A 19410-nucleotide genomic window follows, 5' to 3' on the forward strand; every position below is an offset into this window, starting at 1 on the left:
TGAGGACAATGTTTCAAGTTTTACAGGCGTATCCCGATACTTAGCAACCGAAAGATTCAATGTTGTGACAAGTCCACTGTAGGACGCAACATACAACAACACGTCCGGCTCGTGGTGAGTGCTTAATTCAAGAATGTCATGGTTGTGACTCCAGTGCGCGCCTCTGCGATAGTAAGTCTGATATACGCAATGGAGTAAAAACACAGTAATAGGCGCGGCGAGAAGGAGTGTTGAGACGAGAAGTGTTGTGCTATTATCCCGAAAGGGGTTCTTCGAGGGTTTCTGACGACCGAAGAACTTCATTGTCTCCAGTCGACGGACAGTGTTATGGTAAAGTTGAAGATTATGACGAAGTTGGAGCTGACGCAGCTTCACCGCACTAGCCGCAAGCTATCAGCCAGGGGTGAGAGCGTGGGTGAAACAACAATGCCGATCAAAGAAGAGATTCAGGCAAAAGATAGCAATTCTGCAAAGAGAACAAAATGGAGGTGAAGATGCAGAAGTGAGATTGATCCTAAGGCTCTGAAGGAATACACTACCGTCGCCGTGCAGATCGGGGTGACACTGTGATGACTTCGTATTGCATGCAAGTATCACCAGATGGATCTAGTGTTGCCGCTAAAAGCTTGGATTTAGAGTTCAGCTTCCAACGTCCATCCGCGGGAAGCGAATTGTTTCAGAAACAGTTTCAGTTGGCTGCATTTTCGGTAATACTTTGATGTATTGGATGATTGTTTTTATAAATCATATCATGCTTAGGGGAGTTAATAGACTAAAACTTAGGGCCTCGATCCTAAAGGATGAAATTACTTAGGCAAACTATCATAAGCTTAGGGGGCTTTTTGATGAATATATTTTGGTATCCTTTGTCGTGGTCTGAAGTTTTGCTCCTCTCGGCATGCTTGGACGAAGGATACGTGCCTGCACTGGCCTTTTCATGGGGTCAGGAATAGCAATTTCATGAACCCATCACCATCAAGGCATTATCAGGATGCTCTACAAGTTACAATATCCATTTGTTTATTTTCAGTACCCTCTTGCTTCATTTTTGGTATCTCAAAAGCACTCCAACCAACACCTCACCCCATACTATCTCCACGAAAACATCTGTCACTTAACATCTCCAAACATTTTCTTTTCTCAACTAGGCCTTTTCTGACGGGAAGTCCTGGATTGCAGGCGTCGTAGTTCCTCTTGATAATGACATGCTGTATGGAGCCTAATGAACTGTTAGCTTTGAGCAACCTCGTAGTTGATGTTGTACATACCAAAACTTCCTTAGCGTTACATATTCTCCAAGCAAGTTTACGAACGCTTCCATCCGCGGCTACGACGGGTGGTGCAAACTCAATGCCAAACATTTCTCGAATGGCGTAGACAATCCTCTTGGCATATTTTGTATCGCGCTCGACATGGCCGCCGAAAGGCTCCTCAGGCTGGTTGGGTGCAATATCTGGATCACGGTCCAGGCAGTTTTGGACAACTGGAAGAAGTGCAGCCTCGACCGCTTGCTCGTACAAGCCCTTGGCACCAAGATCGACATCCTCTTCATCAAACTTGCTGATTCGAATCTCGAAAGGTTCTGAAATCGCCATGGCATGATGGTGTCCGTTGTGATGGTATCTGAATTCGAAGACACCTTGCGTCCACCACAACTTGTCACCTTCAAACACAACTTCGCCTTCGACCAGATCGGTTTCTGTGATCTCAGTTGAGGTCACGGGGTGTTCTTCGACCACAATGCTAACATCGGCAGTCAAGGCATCATAAGAGCCAGCGTTAGTAGGTGCCCATCGTCCCAAAGAAGATACCTCAGTTGTTTCCCTCGAACGGTTATCGGTAACCATGTAAAGACCAATCCAATCTTTCTTACTGTGGTTAGCAGGTGCTCTCCACTTGACCCGGAGAGGCGCTCCATATTCAAAAGCCATGGTCTTAACAGGCTTAGGGAACCGGCCCGTCAAGCTCTCCTTTCCAGTGTACTTCTCGACGATAGGTGCATTGTTAACAGGAGTACCCTGTACGGAAAGAGAGTAGAACTTGGGATCACGGCCTTCTAGATCAGGAGCAATTCTGGTAATGGTGAGTCGTGCGGGAGCCATGTTGAAAAGAGCCGAAGTATCTCGCACGATGGTCTTAACACCTGCTGCGAATTTAGGCCGAGCGGTATCGATAAAGTCCTCAACGAATTGGCTGGTGTCATCTAACACCTTGTCGACACTCTCTTGCCATCCCTTGACGGGAGGAGGCAATGATTTCTTGATGAACTTGGTAAGACCTGCTTCTTGACGTAGACTGCGACCATAGATCTTTTGCATGTGGGGTCGCTCAATGTACGAGATGTAGTAGACAGTCAAGATCTGGGTGAACAGGGCCATAAGGAAAATGGATCGACTCCACGTAATGAGTGCGGCACCCCACACAGCAGCCGTTCCGAAGAACCGATCAGGGTTATTCAGGAACCGGTAAATAGACTTGTAAGTCAATTTAGCCTGTTGATCAAAGAAGAAATCGCCGCAGAACCAGCCAAACTCGCCCAGAGAATCATAGACACTGAATGCGGTCCACAACTGAAGGGCAACGAGACTAGCGCCAAGAACATGCTTGAGCAGGACCAGGCCATAGGCCCAGTCTTCAGGAGGCGAGTACATCTTCCAGCAAGCGGCAACAAATGCAGTGTTACACATGATCATGCTGATGTGGTGGAGGCCCTTCCATTGGCGCCAGGCTTCACCGGCACTCTCGCCAAATTTAAGGAAATGGCGCGTCCACATCTTGTTCTTAGACTGTTGGTCGAGAATAAGACCTAGGCCAAGATGATACCAAACACGCCAGGCTAGAGCGTGAAACACGAAAGCCGCCTGCCATACGGCAGTTGAAGGTGTCACAAGAGTGAGGACGGCTACATAGAACGGCATAAGAATGACGGCGAAGTCAGGGACGCGGAACAAGTCAAGATTGCTTAAACCAACGAGATTGTGGACAGGAGCGGGCTCGTCTTTTGGGGCGGGCGTAAGCGTCTGCTGGTCGAATGCACCTTCAAGCGATTTCATATCAGTGGGTATGGCATCACTTTGACCCCCGGAGACGGTTCGCTTGCGAGGAGGAGGAGGGTTGTAGGTTTTCTCAATATGAGGATTCTCGACAATCACGAGGAAGGCGAATTGGGCCAAGTGAGCGAGGATCGAGATGAAGAGAACCTCATAGCTAGCAGCCATCATGGAAATACCATAGTAACCAGCATATCCGATCGAGTACATGGGGTGAGGAGCCATTTCGAAGACACCGTCAAAGGTCAAGTCTTGATCGATGAGATAGAAGAAGTCTCCCCAATACCAGGCAAAGTCTTTCACAACACGGTGGGCGTCGAGTTTCACCCAGAGATTGAAGCCGATTAGGGCGATGCCAACGGCCCAGCGGGAGAAACCAATCAAAGGATTCTCTCCTTCAGGAGTGTGGCCACAGACGATGGCGAACAGGCAGTACGACACGAAATCACACATGAGGATCAAATCAACAACCCTTCGGAAGACCAACCAAGTGTTGTACTCAATGGGGGCCTTCTCAAATTCATAGTCCTCCGGGATCTTTGTCTCGAGCTCGTTCTTTAGTAGCTTGTAGAGCCATGGTCGCGGGTTTTTGCCTGTTGAAGGATTCTCGAAGAGCTTCCAGCGCCGAGCCCAAGTGACAAGACGTCGGTGATTTGACTGAATCTGGAGGAGTACACCAATGCCGATGTTGTAACAAGCTCGCCAGAACAGGAAGACAGCAGCGAAAACAATACGTTTTGAGCTAGATGGCAGGAAATAAGCAGCCAAGATGTGAAGACCCAAAATTGTCAAGACAATTGCATCAGAAAGGTTCTTGGGTTGTCGAGGATCCAAAAGCTGAGAAACCATATCATGGGTTGTGGGTACGATAAAGACTACATGTGATAGTCAGCCGAAGACGCCCCGACGCAACACACCACCACCACAACCTTAATGGAATGTACATACCTGTGCCGTCTGGGGTTCGACCATACGTCTTACTAGACTTATCAGATGGGACAGGCACATCAGATGACTGGCGACTATGCCCTTGTTCTGCTTGAGGCTTGTCCTGCTGGGCAGGAGGATCAACCCCAGATTGCCGTTGCCGAAGCCCAGGGCCAGTGGCAGGCAGATCGGCGGCAGTACTCATGACTGGCGACGATTCAGCAGAGAGAGCGTGGTACGATGGCGACAAGTGGTATCCAAGAAAGACGGCGACGAACTGGCAAGTTGAATGCCAAAAGGAGAAAAAGAACGAAGGTTGAAATTGAAAGAAAGATGAGAGAGACCGGAATGGAAGAAGTTAATAGTCGGCTGTTGGGAGGGTTGCGGCGGGAGTTTGAAACGACGTCAGGGCTCCGCTGGCTTAGACGTTAGGGACGGGGTCACCTGGTTCAGAGCAATCAATCGCTGGACCGGCTGTTTAAGCCCTGGTTTAAAGCTAGTTCCTGGTCTAGCTCTGGGTCTGGAGCTGCGGCTCCATAAGTCAAAGAGAGGAGCGATTTAGCAGGGGATTGAGCGTCGATTTCCAGTGAGTGTTGGAGAATGAGAGCAACATGCATGAAGCTACTGATTGGTGCGAGGTCTGAAAGCGGCGTATGAGAAGATGCTGTTTGAGCCCGTTTGATGGAACAGTAATTCATGTGCAAGTGGAAGAAATGATGACGAGAAAAGAGAGAATGACGAATTCGACGAGAAGTTGTTGGGAAGTGTCCAGTTCGTGAAACCAGGCCAGCTGCACCTTCCGTCCTGTTCAAACGAACATGTGCAATTAACAGGGCCAGTCACGGTCTTGCCTCTCTACAGTGCATTGAGGCTTGAATGGGGGCGTCCATTTTGCATTTGCGCCGCGACAAGAGCGCTAAACCCACCGTGATTACCGGGCTACTTCCATCAAGTGTGCGCGGGGCTACGGTAGCATGGCCGAAAGTGACGGTACGGCGGGGACTCTGAGCTTCCATCATCTTCCCCCACTCGTTGAGTCGCGTGCTTTATTTCTTTGGTTACAGCATCTTGAGAACCACGGCAACAAAGAATGTTATTACTGAAATCAGCAATTGTCTATAACTTTATTGCTAGAACGAACCAATCAATGATTTCTGTCTACTCCAAGCGGGTTTGTAAACCCTAGGGTAAAGACTCTTTCCACCGATTCTACCCGTTTGCCATGCCGCTCCCTCATGGACTCTAACCGGTGTCCGGCTCCGTGATGGAGGACGCCTCCCGATAGGTACCACGGCGAGAAACCCCACAACGGGGTGGGGGCATCGGAAGCGAGTTGCTCTACCTCTTCTGAGCTCTCACTCTGAAAGTGGACGATCTGGTGCGTGGCTTTTCTCCGTAGAACCTTCATTTCTTTCACTCGGATAGTCAATAAACCCTGGTCTTTTATTAGTCTAAGCGTGGGGTACAATCACATGCAAATCTGGCTGAAGTAAAAAACGGCAAAACATCCCAGACAATTTCTCCCAACAAAATGGAAAATTAGAACTGTTTCTAGGGTCTTACTATTACAGCTATTGCAAGGGGTTAAAGCGGTAGTTTATTTAGGTGCTTTTTCATGGACAAAAACACCTAAGCAAAGGGAGACTCAAGAAGCATGGCGAGACTAGGATACAAGAACAGGGAACAAACACAACACGATGAGCATGTTTCCTCGCAGAAAACTGTCAGAGAGGTGATGGCTTCTCCTCAAGCCAGAGTATGCCTAAGTGATGCGAACGGCGGAGTTGAACTGTAAGCTCTTATATGATAAAGTTCAGAGCAAAAAACTATTGTCCCGGAGCTGAACTTTTCTCAGTTGAACCATTTTCTTAGTGCAAGGGCTCTTTCTAGGACTGTCCCTGAAGGCAAAGTGATTTGGTTATTCTTGTTATATAAACGCTCCCTCTACTCCGTTTTGGCTTACACAGGAGAGACGCTGAGGAGATGGTTCTCCAACACTCACGTTAAAACACCCTCGTTACGGACTCGATGCGTAATAAATAGGTGCCTGTCCATCGGAACTTTACAAATGAATTGAGATGTTCTTCATGTTTTCTAGACTGATCACAAGACCTTCATTCTGAATCGGGAATATCTGTCAAACAAGCATGGAGTATCCGCCCTAGTCACAAAATATTCAGGGTCTCGAACTACACGACCCTTGCTCTACAAGCTAGTCAAATCTGTTGAGATGAAAAAAGACCAATCGTCACTATGTTCGTGGCCTTTTCTAATACCTATAAGGGAAACCCGAAAGAGCCCCGTTGGCTTGTAAATGCACGAGTTATATCCCGCATTGTCTGACCCTTGCTTGTTTGCGACTGAGCTAACCTCGTGTCTTAGAAGCCTCGGGTTGACAACCGGTTAATATGGGATGAGGATATTTATTTATCTTTGGTTTTCTATTCGTTTCTATGATAGAATACACAGCCTAATCCTCTATTGAACAATCTTTCTTCATCCTGAAAATCACTGGCTCAGAATGGTTGGTCACTCCACCAGTCTAAGGCCTCTCCTTCATCTCTCAGCGGAGGAGAGGAATTTTGCCCAGATTTTGAGCATTATCCAGCGGTATTACTAAGATAGAATATGTAAAGAAGCCATAGACTATCTGGAAACACTTTTCTTTTGGCATTGACCGATGTTTTGTCTGTTCATGGTCTACTGTCACTAAACAACTTCACAATAGAGCTGCCAAATCGAGAGGCAAGTATGTTAAAAAGTTTAAACCACTGAATGTATGAATCGATATCCAGATATTCTGAGATTATGGTAGTCTTTCATTTGTCAAGATCTTGCATTGATGCTTACCAGAGAGACGAAGAATGACCAATAGTACTCTTTCTACCATAAGATATCACCATAGGACCCCCTTTCTTAGCAGTATTTAACATCAAATTCTCTATCACAAATCCTATATCTTGTTGTCCTGAGTTTGACGAATACTTGTATACTTAGCGAGCGGATGTCATACGAAGGCGCTGGATCTCGGTTGACTTGGCTATCACTGGAGCTGAGCAACACTATGAAGCTGAACTCTCCAGTGCAATATTGAATCCCGCGCATGATCAAGCCGTTCCACCAGATAACAGACATTTGCTATGCTAATCATGCTACAGATAGCCAGACCAAATCCGTGGCAAGCATTTGATGTATTGTCATACGTGCTCATTTGTGAGTTTATAGCCCACCTACAATTATCTATTCAATGACGACCCTGATATGCACAGGAACGGCACCTGTTTTGTATGAGAAAAGAATAGTCAAAGCTTCAGTCTGAAAGACGGCTCGTCACTGTATCCTCTCAACCCCTATCAAGTTACCGTCTAAGCGTATGCTGCCCAGTCTCAGAAACCACTCATTTAACAGATCTTGATTTGCGCTGTCTTCCCCTATCTTCACATCATACCTCATATCACAAAAAGACCAAAGTTCACTTTTGTCCCACTCCAGACCCCATATCCTAAGGGCCATGAAATTCATGAGGTTGAAAAAAATATCTTTTGAAAAATCCCCGCAACCGATCGATGCAATTACCGTGCGTGACAACTAACCCATGACAAGATCAAAACATCATCAGCCTTACTGAGCCTTCTTGGCAAACTCCACCCGCAGAATGAGATGCTTGAAACCAAATCCGTCCATCTTCGCACAAGCCTTGACGGCATCGCCCCGATCCGCGAAGCTGATGAACGCAAAGCCCTTGGCCATACCGGTTTCCCGGTCCTTGGCAAGGAATACTCGGGTGACGCGGCCGAAGCGCTCGAACATGTCGCGCAGCTCTTGCTCCTCTGCCATCTCGGAGACCTGGATGTTGTTAGTATGAATATGTAGAGGGGCGGCATGACGGCACTTACGTTGGTGACACGCAGTGTAGCAAAGTCGTCCCTCTCGCCGAACTTGGATCCCATTCTCTCGCCAGCTCCCCTGTCTCCACGCAGAGCGGGAGGAACATATGAACCCTTCTTGGCACCAGCAGCGCCCGCACCAGCAGCAGAGGGCTCGTCTCCCATACCAGCAGCAACGTCCGCAGCGCCGGTCTCTCCGATGGGCGCCATGGTATCCTTGTAAGGACACCTGGCAGTGAAATGCTGACCGTTGCAGATACGGCACTTGACCTGCTTGTCCTTGAGCTTGTCCTTCATGGACTGGGCGTTGGCGTCGGCGGACTCATCCTTCTCGGCCTTTCGCCAGTTGACGCTTGGTCGGAAGATGATGTTCTCGCCGACGGAGGTGGTGTCGGGGGCAGGGCCGGGAGGATCCTTTGCGCTGAGGCCGAACTTGGGCCAGGTTTTTCGGTCGGCGACGCGGGGGTTTACGGTCTCGGTGTGGGTGGTGAAGCGAATTCGGCGGGTGGTCTTGACCTTTCGGCCGTCGTCATCGTAACGGAATGTGATGATGGTCTTTGTTCCATCCTTGTTGGAGATGGTCTGAGGCTCGGGGAGATCGGTGGAGGTCTCCTCGATATCATCGTCGTCGGCCCAGTCGTGCCTGTTTTTGAATGGTGGGGTTAGTCAAAGGATATCGATATAACACCCCAGTCAAGGAGAGCAGAGCAACTCACTTGGGCTGGTTCGCTACGGCGGCAGCCATTTTGAATCGAGCGTATCCGTGCGATTTGTTCGGGAATTCTGTGTAGGTCTCGCGGTGCCGTAGGGATGCGTCGTCGTGGCTCGTCCAGGCGTCACTTCGTGATCGTGGGGTTTTAGTGATAGTTGAATTTATTCACTTTTTCGTGGTGCGGCGGTTTGAGCAGTGGTGGGGCAGAAGTCAAGCCACAGCTGCTCGAGGCGATGGATGGTCGAATCACATGATGTGCACTAGCCACAGGGCCAACTTTATCCGATCCGGCCGTCGAAAGCATGAATTGATGATTAACGGTGTAATTCGGTTACGTTACTCTGAGGGATCTCAACCTGAGGCTCGATAGTTTTGTTACGTGGGATCATGCCATTGACAGAATTTGAATTGAATCATCATGGAGATTGCCACTGGTTAAACGGAAAAGCGGCATGAGAGGATTCGAACACGGAAGAGGGATGTGTGGCGCAGCTGAACTCGTGCAACAAGTTGAATTCGGGGTTTGTTTCAGAGCCGCATTTGAAGCAAATACTCACTCGTATAAAATGATTTGATAAGAGCCAAAACGATTATTCGACATGTGTTAAAAACCTGACACAAATCTGTGACTCGGTAAATATCCTTGAAAGGGTTTCCTTGTTGGAAGATGAGATGAACTTCCATGTCAAAAACGCCAAGGGACAGGCGCTCGAGCCAAGCGTGGCGCAGCTGAAAGAGAGTCCAATCCGGTCCACGTAATGGAGCAACGCGGTCTCTGTGGCGCTCGGAAGCGCGCTGAGGCCATGTGAGAGGATACGGGGACCGGGGAGAAGAGGAGGGAGGGAGCTTGAGACTGACTTTGGCACCAACGCCAAAAACCAATCTACTACGAGTGGCTTTGGGCACTTCTCCTCACTATCCGAGGCCGTTGTCTTTTTCCTTTTGTATTCCTTCACATCCACTTTCTCTCTTTCACTCTTCCATTCACATCTTCACTTCTTCATTAATTCTCTTGGCGATCGCTATTTCTTTCGCCCATATATCTCGATAACTTTGCGCGCGATACCCCAAATCCACTACCTCCTTTTCTGTCGCAAACAATCACACCATGGCTTTTAAGCAAGAAGAACCTCCCGCCTACGGCCCTCCCCCAGGTGCCCCTCAGCCTACATACGGCGGCTACCAACAAGACCCATACGGCCAGCAGCAAGGTCAATTCCAACAGGGCGGCCAGCAGCAAGGCTACTATCAACAAGGTCCTCCTCAGATGGGCTACTACAACCAGCAACAAGGTCCCTTTCCCGCTGGTCAGGGTCCCTATCCTCCTCAACAAGGCCCCTACGGACAGCCTCCCCCTCAGGGCTACTATTCCCAAGATGATCAGAGAGGAGGCGGTGGTGCTGGTGGCGGTATCATGACTGGCCTTCTCGCTGGTCTGGCGTGCTGCTGCTGTTTGGACTGCCTCTTCTAAATGCCGATTCACTGCGACTCGATACCACCGCCGATAGCGGACATGCAGACAAATGGAGGGATCGGAAGCGCAGCGTGGCGCATCAGCAAATGGAAATGGTTTCCTGTTTCACGGCGTTGGGGATCATTTGACTACAGAGCTCTGATTCTATGTTATGTGTTTCTTTGTTTCCTCGATAAAGTACGACTTATAATTTCATAATATTCAGTCTCAATACGTATATTTGACCCTAGGTGTGAATGCCAAGCCATAACTGATATGATACTATGCTGCGGCAAAGGCTGTCTCAAACTCGGACCTAACCTTTGCGACACAATCATTTGTGTAAATCATCTTTTGTACATCCGGCGATGTCCACTTATCAGGAACCGAACCACTCGTCTTGTGCTCCTTGAACATCCTATCTCTCTCCTCCTTTGCTTTTCCTTCGCCCAGATGCAGTGTTCGACCAGACAGATATGCCATTTCGACCAGATTCGAGGTCCATTCCTTTCGAGATTGCTCATACACCTTCAAGCACTTGGCAATAGTCTCGGGCTGAGTGTCGGGGGCAAGGGACAGAACCTCGGCGATTGTTGAACCGTCCTCAATAGCCATTGCAGCTCCTTGGCTAAGATGGGGGAGCGTTGGATGACAAGCGTCTCCTAACAATGCTACTGATCCTTGAGTCCATGTAGGCAATGGCTTGTACATCCTTAGTCGCCACTCGCAGACTTCTCCTTCAGGGACCAGGTTGAGCATCTTCTGTACAAGAGGACAGAATGTCTCAAACACTTCCAACATAACTTTCTTAGATCCCTTGGTTGTGTATGTGATAGAAGGAGCGGATGCAAAGTTGTCATCTGGCTGGACAGTTGAAAGGTTGTAAATGGACTTATTGGCGATTGAGTATGCGATGATGTGTCGCTTCTCCCCCACCCATCTCACAACCTTGTCGCTATCAATGAGAGCCAGTAATTCAGGATCATGAGCCATATCTTCTCGCTTGAGCATGATACGATAAGCAGCTTGACCGGTTTCGGCCTCTTCAGGCGTGGCGTTGACTTGTTGGAGGAGCTGAGATCGAGTCACACTCTTGATGCCGTCTGCGCCGAGAAGGATATCAGCTTCACGGGTGAATGCCTCCCCATCTCTGGGCTGGAGCTTGAAGGTAACTTTAGGAGCGAAGCTCTCAACTTCGACCAAGCTCGTTGCGAATTGAAAGGTAATGGCGCTCTCTTTCTTGCAAGCTTCGTATAGATGACCAGCTAAGGAAGCTCGATGGCCACAGAGGTGCGAGAAACCGTATTTTCCCTTGATATCGGGCATATCAACATGAGCCAGCTCAACATTAGTTGCCCCCTCTGTAAGATGTCAGTATATGCTCCAAAGTCCTGGGATATGTAGACTTACGTCGAATACTGCTACCCGCTACACAAGTAGCTTCCTTCTCAATATCATCCCAGCACCCTAACCTATCAAGGATTCTCCCCATGTTTGGAGCCATTTGAATACCAGCTCCTACAAAACCAAGGCTACTGGCAGTCTCATAAACATCAATGTGCTTGAAACCTCGTTTGGCTAGAGCTAGGGCAGCTCCTAGTCCGCCCATGCCGGCGCCCATGATGGCGATTTGCAAGTCCTTGATGCTAGCCATGATGTTCAAGCCAATTGAATCTTTGTGAGGCCAATGGAAAGGATGGTATTAAAGATACAGACTTGGCATTTTGAGAAGTCGTTGAGACTTATATATATTTAGTCCAATAACGGTTGTTCCTTTATCCGATCTCGTTCATATCGTTACCATCCCGAATCAAATGCCGGTGCGGGGCCCCGAGCGGATGTACGCATCTCAATGGAGCTTGATCGATATATGTACGAGCCCGAGAAAGGCCTCTTCACAAACAACTAATTACATCTAGAAACGAAGAAATTCAAGTGTTTTTTTGTTTTATTTCCTTGTTCGGATCGTGCTAAGCTCCTATATCGGCGCAGATAATTCACATTATTCAGCGTCTGTAGAATCTGGGGTTCTCCGGTGTCGTCATCAATACACTTTGGCACATGTTTAAGCCATAAGCACTATCATGTGCTCTTCTTTTTGTTGACTAAAATCTTAGACTTTTGTAACGATGCATTGGATAACGTGTCTTTGCGGGAGTGTTTCTCGGCATGCGGGAGAGACTTTGGAGACCGAAATGGCCTTTGGTCTTCCTCTCTGTCACTGCAATGTCTGCCGTTATTCGACTGGCTTGCTTTTCACGTCCTATCTTCCGACCGAAAAACCGAGATCTTTTGAGGGATTGGGTGTTTTTAAAGGAGCCGACGGCTCATGTCGGTATTTCTGCTCGATATGTGGCTGCCATGTATATCAATCACACAAAGATCAAGACGGCGAGTTGAGGTGGGGAGTGGCTACAGGTGTTATCACAAGAAGCGGTGATTCAAGCGCGAGAGTGAGTTATACGGCGCATCAAAAAGTTGATGATGCCATCGATGGAGGTGCTTCGATATGGCTTCCTCTTGAGACACAGCAGAATCCCTCCAACCGCTCACATTCGGGATCATTTACACCAAAATCGATGCATCTCGATGCACTCTGTGCGTGTGAAGCTATACATCTTCGCATCACACGCCCAAACGAGGCGAGCTATCTACCGCATCGCGCATACCCTGACCTAACGTATCCTTACTGTTCTACTGATGAGTCTATCACGTCAAACCCATCAGACGAGAAGTGGTGGATCAAGGGAGACAAATATCTCGCTGGAACCTGCATCTGTGAATCTTGTCGTCGAGCATCTGGTTTCGAAATACAGACCTGGGCCTTTATCCCCCGAGCCAACATATTCATCCCTTCTACAGATGGCTCAGGATCAGAGGTTGCATTGGACTTTGAGAGCTTACCGACGGGTGCTCTGAAATCGTATCAATCTTCGCAGGGGGCAGTTCGTCACTTCTGCGGTGGATGCGGCGCAACTGTGTTTTGGCGAGATGCTACCGATTCAAGTGTAGTTGACGTGAGTGTAGGAATATTCCGTGCTGATGAAGGAGCTAGAGCCGAGAACTGGTTTCATTGGCACAAGAGCCGTATAAGTTTCGCGGAAGAAGTGCAGAATCATCGATCTGGTCCCCTGGCTATAGCAGCCCAGGGTTTATTGGGTACTCTTTCAATGGGCCTGAAGGGAAGCTCTGAAGGTGGACTAGACTGATCATATTTCATAATCTTAAGTGAAGATCTTATGATAACGGCTGAGATTCCGCTTAAAGAAACCGTTGTTTCCTATAAAAACGGCCGTTAAATGTTGCAACGGCTAGGATCGACGTTTCGAAACAGTGTTGCATGAACAATAGGTCAGAGGTAAACAAACAGCAATAAAGCCGAGAAGAATTCAAGTACAAAATTCTTCCAACACAGCACTGCACTAGAATAAAGTCATGAAGCTAATTAAGCTTATTTACTCTATTTTGTCTAGCCTCATCATATTTCCCTCACTATCATAACATGTCTGTCATGAATAGACAACTCTACATACGATAAACATGCCCGCTAACAGAACCCCCCGAAATCTTAATCCCTGTCCCACCCAATAGAACTACACCTTTGCAACACGAGCATCGTTTCACAAAAGTGCTCGGTGTAGAATTCGATGTCGCTCTCGACCAAATTGGCAGGACATTTCAGCTATTACCATCCATCGGCATAAGTGACCAATTGAGCGTAGCACGTGCCTTGAGCGAAGATCATATAAAAAAGGATGGAAGGCAAAAGTAGAGACTGCTCTTTTCTGCAGAGGAAGAGTATTCTGGCAATCATGGTTGGTTCAAGTCTCGTTGGCCTATTGGCTGTTGTTTTTCAGATATGTTTCGTCAAGGCGGTGGACGTAGACGTTGCTGTTTCTGCTTACACCGGCGAAGTTGAGTCTGATTGGACTGCTGTTTACTACTCTAATCGGAATCCTCTATTGATTGGAAACGATGGCGGTCCTGATGAGGGAGGGTTTCACGTCTATGATCTCAATTCAAAGACTCCGTTGAAAGAAGTCGCTGCGAAAACACCTGGACGCAGCAAGCTTGTCACCACTGTTTACAATGTCAACAAGAAGGATATCCTCGTCACTATCGCTCAGCCAGATTCTATCGTCCGTGTGTATGAGATGCCAAAGTTTGAGCAGATCAAGGATGCAGACTTTAAAGTTCTAGGAGATTGGTCTGCGCTGTGCAGCTGGAAGAGTCCTGCTGGGAACGATTATGTCTACTTGTTTGGAAAAGGACAGGCAGCTCAACTACTCCTTCAGGAGACAAAGAAGTCATTTGAGTTTGTCCAGGTATGGTCCCTTCTAACAGAAACCGATAATGTTTGCTAACTTGCTAGATTCAAACTTTCCCTACTGACTTTGAAACATCGGGATGTGCCGTTTCACGCTCCGAGTCTCGCATGTATATCTCTACAGATGACGACAAGAGCGTTTATGCATTTTCACTCAAAGAGTCTACAAAAGCACCCAAGATCACCAAGGTTGGCAAGGTAGAAGATGATGTGACTGGCTTGGCCGTGTACGTTCCCAAGAAGGGCTCAGACTACTTGTTTGTCGCTCAAACAGACAAAATCACTGTCTACGATTCCTCTTTCAAGCTCAAGGGCACACTATCTTTGACCGGACAAAAAGACATTGAAGTGCAGGGTCTGAACATCTATCAAGGTGCTACGAGCAAGTATCCTGCTGGTGCTCTGACATACGCCATTGAGTCAGAGGACGTTAACGGTTTCGCCGTCTCATCTCTTGAGAACGCTTTGAAGAATCTCAAGATTGAGGCCAACACCAAGTACGACCCCAGAAAGGTCAAGACAGACACCAAGACTGAGCCCATTTGCAAGACTTGTGGAGGCAACGGTTACTGCATTAAGGATAAGAAGAATAAATGCGAGTGCTTTGCTGGTTTTGCTGGAAGTACCTGCAGCAGCTTCACATGCACCGACAAGTGTTCCGGTCATGGAAAGTGTGTTGGACCTAATGAATGCAAATGCGACAAGGGATGGGGTGGTCTTCACTGCTCGTTTCTTCTCGTTGAGCCAACCTATGAGACTGAATCTCGTCTTGGTGATGGTGACGATCCCGCAATCTGGATCTCTCCTGATGGACCGGAAAAGTCTCGAATTGTCACGACGATGAAGTCTGGAAAAGAAGCTGGTCTTGGCGTTTTCGACTTGGCTGGTAATCTTCTTCAGTCTTTCACAGCTGGTGAACCTAATAACGTCGATATGATCTATGGTTTCAAGGCGGGCGATCGAAAGGTTGATTTGGCTTTTGCTGCTTGTCGAGCTGATGATACACTCTGGTATGTTACATCTGTTCTGTTGTGAGAAGTTAGCTGACAACCAAGTCTTTTCGAAATGCTGCCCAACGGCACACTGACCAATATCCCCGGCGGCATTCATCCTGTTGTCGACGACTACAAGGTCTACGGCTCGTGCACCTACAAGTCACCCAAGACAGGAAAGCAATATCTCTTCGTCAACGAGAAATCCGCACGATATCTCCAGTACGAACTCACTTCCACATCTAAAGGAGAACTCCAGACAAAGCTTGTCCGAGAGTTCCAAGGCGGTAGCGGAGGCCAAGTCGAGGGCTGTGTGACCGACGAGGAGAACGGCTGGATCTTCCTCGGCGAAGAACCCTCTGCCCTGTGGCGATACGATGCAGAGCCCGATTCAAAAGACAAGGGTGTGGTAGTCGGCAAAGTCGGCGATGGGAAACTCTACGGCGACGTTGAAGGCGTCACCCTCGTCTACGGCTCCAAGCCCACGGAGGGTTTCATCCTAGTGTCATGTCAAGGCGTCAGCGCATACAACGTCTACCGCCGAGCTTCTCCTCACGAGTACGTTACCACCTTTACACTCGTAGAGTCATCAGACGGACAGATCGATCCCGTGTCCAACACAGATGGTATAACGGCCGTGGGAACGGCGCTGAACAAGGATTTCCCTCATGGTTTGGTGGTTGTGCATGATGATGCGAACCAACTGCCCAATGGCAAGACCAGTGCTGAGGCGAGCTTCAAGTTGGTCAGTCTTGAGAAGATACTGGGGTCCAAGGTGTTGGGGAAGAAGGGCTTGTTGGATCAGGTGGATAAGAACTGGGATCCTAGGAAGTGAAGAACACATAGAGCAGTTGGTGGACTTTGCCTAGTTGAAGTTGCGTCTCTTTGAGAGGTCAAAGTGCTATCACCCCTGAGTCTATTGAGGCCGATTTTGAGTCAACCGAGGACCTTCTCAGCGTCTCATAACAAAGAACGCAACACGGACATTTACATGTGTTCTAATAAGGCTTTGATCGTCGCCGCAGAGGCTACTCATGTGCCTGTGATGTTGAGTGGTCACATAGGAGTGGCGTTTACAAGATGCGGGACAGTCTCGACACTCTTCCACCGTCAGTGCTTTTCCTATCTCTTCTAAGTCTCACATAAGTATCAAGAATATGAACTTTTGGATTCACTGCATTTGATAGATAATTGGTTGCTGTCATGGGTGGACGCCGCAATGCTTGACACTGGCAGACGTGACCAGGATGTCAAGTACCTGCGTCGTCAGATATCAGCACAGACATTGTTGTTTTATTGACTGTGTGTAGATAATAAGCTATCACTGTGCTATCAATCTGTGAAAACTGCCGATGAACTTGTGATATCTTGAAGTTCGATATGTTGTAACTAATGAGATCACCCCTTAACCTGATATCACAGTCATCACATAACCACAGCAAATACAACTTAAACTAAACTTAGTATTTTTCTTTTTCGAACACTTTCAAACTCTTTCAAAGCCACTTCTCAAAGGAAAAGTAGGTTTGTTTCATCTCTTCTCACCGTTTGTAGGCTACAACCGCCCCCTTACCCTTTTTGGGTGTCAATAGAACCTCACTAAGCACTGACAGATGTCAATAGCCAAATATCCCGCCAACTCGCATGAACCAACGTTTATCCCGCCCGCCAAGATTGATCTCCTCGTGCATTCGCGTCTGGCAAGTAAAAAGCGAGGTGAATGAGTTGGAATTGTCACATATCGTTAAGCTAAGAGTAGTTTAGATGATAGTCTACACAATGACATCTGAGAATAAGCCGCACAGCTACTCACACTCTCTTGGAGAAAGCTTTGATATCTTTTGCATACACCTCGTGGCTTATACCACCTTTGATCGTCTCGTGGGTCTATTAGGAATAGAAATCTCGCATTGACTGTTACTGTTCAAACCGAAGAGCGAAGGGGCTTATTGACCCCGCAAAGCGTCAATAGAGCTCAATAGAAGCCTTACAACACCACAACCAGAGCAAGTGTGTATATGCACGGGCAAATTCCCTTTCTCTCATAATGGCCAACTTCTCAATCTTTATCAAGAACATTGACCTCGAAATCTATAAAAAAACCACTCAATTCCATCATAAATACTCTCCTTTTTTTCTCTTCAGACTCGTTCCCATCGAAAGGATAACGATATCTCAAAAACCCTTTGATACACGACAACTCTTTTACGAGTACCACTCACTTTTTTAACAACCTTTACACTTCGAAACACTCACTACTGAGACACAACCTCCTGGGATGAAATACTCCTTCGTTACTCTGGCCGCGGTGGCCGGAGCCGCACTCGCAGCGCCTCCGCCGTCCGCCATCGACAACTTTGGCCCAGATTTCTTCACCCCTTTCTGCAACCTCGACTACAAGGGCAAGCCATGCGAGGAGCTCGTTGGGAAGGGCGACAAGAATGCCGATGCCATCTGTAAGGCTGGCCGTGAGCACTTCTGCGGTCCTCAGAAGCGTGATGCCGTTCCTGAGCCTCAGCCCGACCCCGTCGCTGATCCGATGCCCTGGTGTACTTGGCGCGGACAGCCCTGTTGGAAGGAGAAGATGAAGGCTAAGCGCGAGGCTATCCCCGAGCCTGTTGCAGCTCCTCAACCCGATCCCGTTGCCGACCCCATGCCTTGGTGCACTTGGCGCGGTCAACCTTGCTGGAAGGAAAAGATGGCTAAACGAGAGGCCATCGCCGAGCCAGTTGCTGCAGCCCAGCCGGATCCAGTTGCCGAGCCAATGCCGTGGTGCACTTGGCGTGGCCAGCCATGCTGGAAGGAAAAGATGAAGGCCAAGCGTGAGGCTGAAGCTATTCCCGAGCCCATCGCCGCTCCTCAACCTGATCCCGTTGCCGACCCCATGCCCTGGTGTACCTGGCGTGGTCAGCCATGCTGGAAGGAGAAGATGGCCAAACGCGAGGCTATCCCTGAACCAGTTGCTGCTCCCCAACCCGACCCTGTCGCCGACCCCATGCCCTGGTGCACCTGGAGAGGTCAGCCTTGCTGGAAGGAGAAGATGAGAATGGCCAAGCGAGAGCCTGAGCCCGTTGCTGCCCCTCAACCTGATCCTGTTGCTGAGCCTATGCCCTGGTGCACATGGCGCGGACAACCGTGCTGGAAGAAGACCAAGCGTGCCGCTGCCCCCGAACCCGCTCCCGAGGCTGAGAACGAACCTAGATGGTGCTTGTGGCGAGGTCAGCCGTGCTGGAAGAAGACCAAGCGTGATGCTACTCCTGAGCCTTGGTGCTTGTGGCGTGGCCAGCCCTGCTGGAAGGCTAAGCGCGACGCTGCTCCCGAGCCCTGGTGTATGTGGCGAGGACAGCCATGCTGGAAGGCTAAGCGTGATGCCGGTCAAGCTCTCTCCAACGCCCTCCACGCAACTCGATCTCTCGACACCCGATCCGCCGACGCACCCAGCACCGCTCATCTTCCCCGCGACGCCGCCCACAAGGCCAAGCGCTCCATCGTCGAGCTCGCCAACCTGATCGCCCTCTCTGCGCGTGGTAGTCCCGAGGAGTACTTCAAGAGCCTCGAGCTTGAAACCTTCTTCCCCGATGCTGCCCCCAACGCTACCGCCAAGCGCGATCTCAACACTCTTCAGGAGGATAAGCGCTGGTGCATGTGGCGAGGACAACCTTGCTGGAAGGCCAAGCGCGCTGCTGAGGCAGTTCTCGATGCCGTCGATGGCGATGATGGTGCTACTGGTCCTGGAGGTCCCGACTCTCACTACGATACTCGGGACTTTAAGTCTGAGAACTTTGCGGCTAAGCGAGATCTCATTGCCATCAAGGCAGCAGCTCGTAGCATTGCCGACATGTCCGAGGAATAAGTAAGTTCCACATCATATTCTCATATCGAGCAATCTTCTAACATCTTCAGGTGTCGATGACTTTGAATCCGATCGTTTGCTTTTACAGTACATAGGTGATATTTTCGTCACTCTTTTACCTACGAAAATTAGCAAAAAATACGCTCGAAGAAATAACAGAGACAAAATGAACAGATGGATATGGCCAGGCGGGGGGACGAGTTCCTCTT

At 48.8% G+C, this 19410-nt stretch overlaps 8 protein-coding genes across 10 annotated transcripts in view; 4 read left to right on the forward strand and 4 right to left on the reverse strand.

Moving 5' to 3' along the window:
• FOXG_08628 (uncharacterized protein) overlaps nt 1-477 on the reverse strand; it is a gene marked incomplete at its 3' end in the record, with an annotated part of 1642 nt that extends 1165 nt beyond the window's left edge. The window contains exon 1 of the mRNA XM_018387640.1: nt 1-477. Coding sequence (XP_018245528.1) covers nt 1-303 — 303 coding nt within the window. The 5' untranslated portion in view covers nt 304-477.
• Nucleotides 478-724: 247 nt separating this feature from the next.
• Nucleotides 725-4760, reverse strand: FOXG_08629 (phosphatidylethanolamine N-methyltransferase). 2 transcript variants are annotated; one of them, XM_018387641.1, is made up of 3 exons: nt 3999-4760; nt 1269-3925; nt 725-1219 (listed from the first exon to the last, which is right to left on the reverse strand). In XM_018387641.1, exons 1-3 carry the CDS (start codon nt 4180-4182, stop codon nt 1145-1147), a joined length of 2916 nt encoding a protein of 971 aa, XP_018245529.1. In that variant the 5' UTR covers nt 4183-4760; the 3' UTR covers nt 725-1144. The 2 variants fall into 2 exon arrangements, with proteins under 2 accessions (XP_018245529.1, XP_018245530.1); XM_018387642.1 differs by having other exon boundaries at nt 1269-4760.
• Nucleotides 4761-7112: 2352 nt separating this feature from the next.
• On the reverse strand, nt 7113-9204 carry FOXG_08630 (translation initiation factor 3 subunit G). Of its 2 annotated transcripts, XM_018387644.1 has the most exons (3): nt 8581-9204; nt 7874-8507; nt 7113-7823 (listed from the first exon to the last, which is right to left on the reverse strand). In XM_018387644.1, the coding sequence occupies exons 1-3, from the start codon at nt 8607-8609 to the stop codon at nt 7599-7601; spliced, it is 888 nt and encodes a 295-aa protein (XP_018245532.1). In that variant the 5' UTR covers nt 8610-9204; the 3' UTR covers nt 7113-7598. The 2 variants fall into 2 exon arrangements, with proteins under 2 accessions (XP_018245532.1, XP_018245531.1); XM_018387643.1 differs by having other exon boundaries at nt 7139-8507; nt 8581-8951.
• A 63-nt stretch (nt 9205-9267) lies between these two features.
• On the forward strand, nt 9268-10537 carry FOXG_08631 (uncharacterized protein). Its single transcript, XM_018387645.1, has one exon. The coding sequence runs from the start codon at nt 9685-9687 to the stop codon at nt 10045-10047; it is 363 nt and encodes a 120-aa protein (XP_018245533.1). The 5' UTR covers nt 9268-9684; the 3' UTR covers nt 10048-10537.
• On the reverse strand, nt 9410-11806 carry FOXG_08632 (salicylate hydroxylase). Its single transcript, XM_018387646.1, has 2 exons — nt 11440-11806; nt 9410-11390 (listed from the first exon to the last, which is right to left on the reverse strand). Exons 1-2 carry the CDS (start codon nt 11681-11683, stop codon nt 10312-10314), a joined length of 1323 nt encoding a protein of 440 aa, XP_018245534.1. The 5' UTR covers nt 11684-11806; the 3' UTR covers nt 9410-10311.
• A 145-nt stretch (nt 11807-11951) lies between these two features.
• FOXG_08633 (uncharacterized protein) lies at nt 11952-13332 on the forward strand. Its single transcript, XM_018387647.1, has one exon. It carries the CDS (start codon nt 12159-12161, stop codon nt 13236-13238), a length of 1080 nt encoding a protein of 359 aa, XP_018245535.1. The 5' UTR covers nt 11952-12158; the 3' UTR covers nt 13239-13332.
• Nucleotides 13333-13706: 374 nt separating this feature from the next.
• Nucleotides 13707-16630, forward strand: FOXG_19847 (uncharacterized protein). The gene is made up of 3 exons (XM_018400131.1): nt 13707-14354; nt 14402-15366; nt 15412-16630. The coding sequence occupies exons 1-3, from the start codon at nt 13785-13787 to the stop codon at nt 16181-16183; spliced, it is 2307 nt and encodes a 768-aa protein (XP_018245536.1). The 5' UTR covers nt 13707-13784; the 3' UTR covers nt 16184-16630.
• A 996-nt stretch (nt 16631-17626) lies between these two features.
• On the forward strand, nt 17627-19201 carry FOXG_08636 (uncharacterized protein; the record flags this gene model as incomplete). Its single annotated transcript, XM_018387648.1, has 2 exons — nt 17627-17938; nt 18164-19201. The coding sequence occupies 2 exons, from the start codon at nt 17627-17629 to the stop codon at nt 19199-19201; spliced, it is 1350 nt and encodes a 449-aa protein (XP_018245537.1).
• Between the last annotated feature and the right edge of the window lie 209 nt (nt 19202-19410).

Source organism: Fusarium oxysporum, chromosome 2, assembly GCF_000149955.1.
Source record: "Fusarium oxysporum f. sp. lycopersici 4287 chromosome 2, whole genome shotgun sequence".
Taxonomy (NCBI): Eukaryota; Fungi; Ascomycota; class Sordariomycetes; order Hypocreales; family Nectriaceae; genus Fusarium; species Fusarium oxysporum.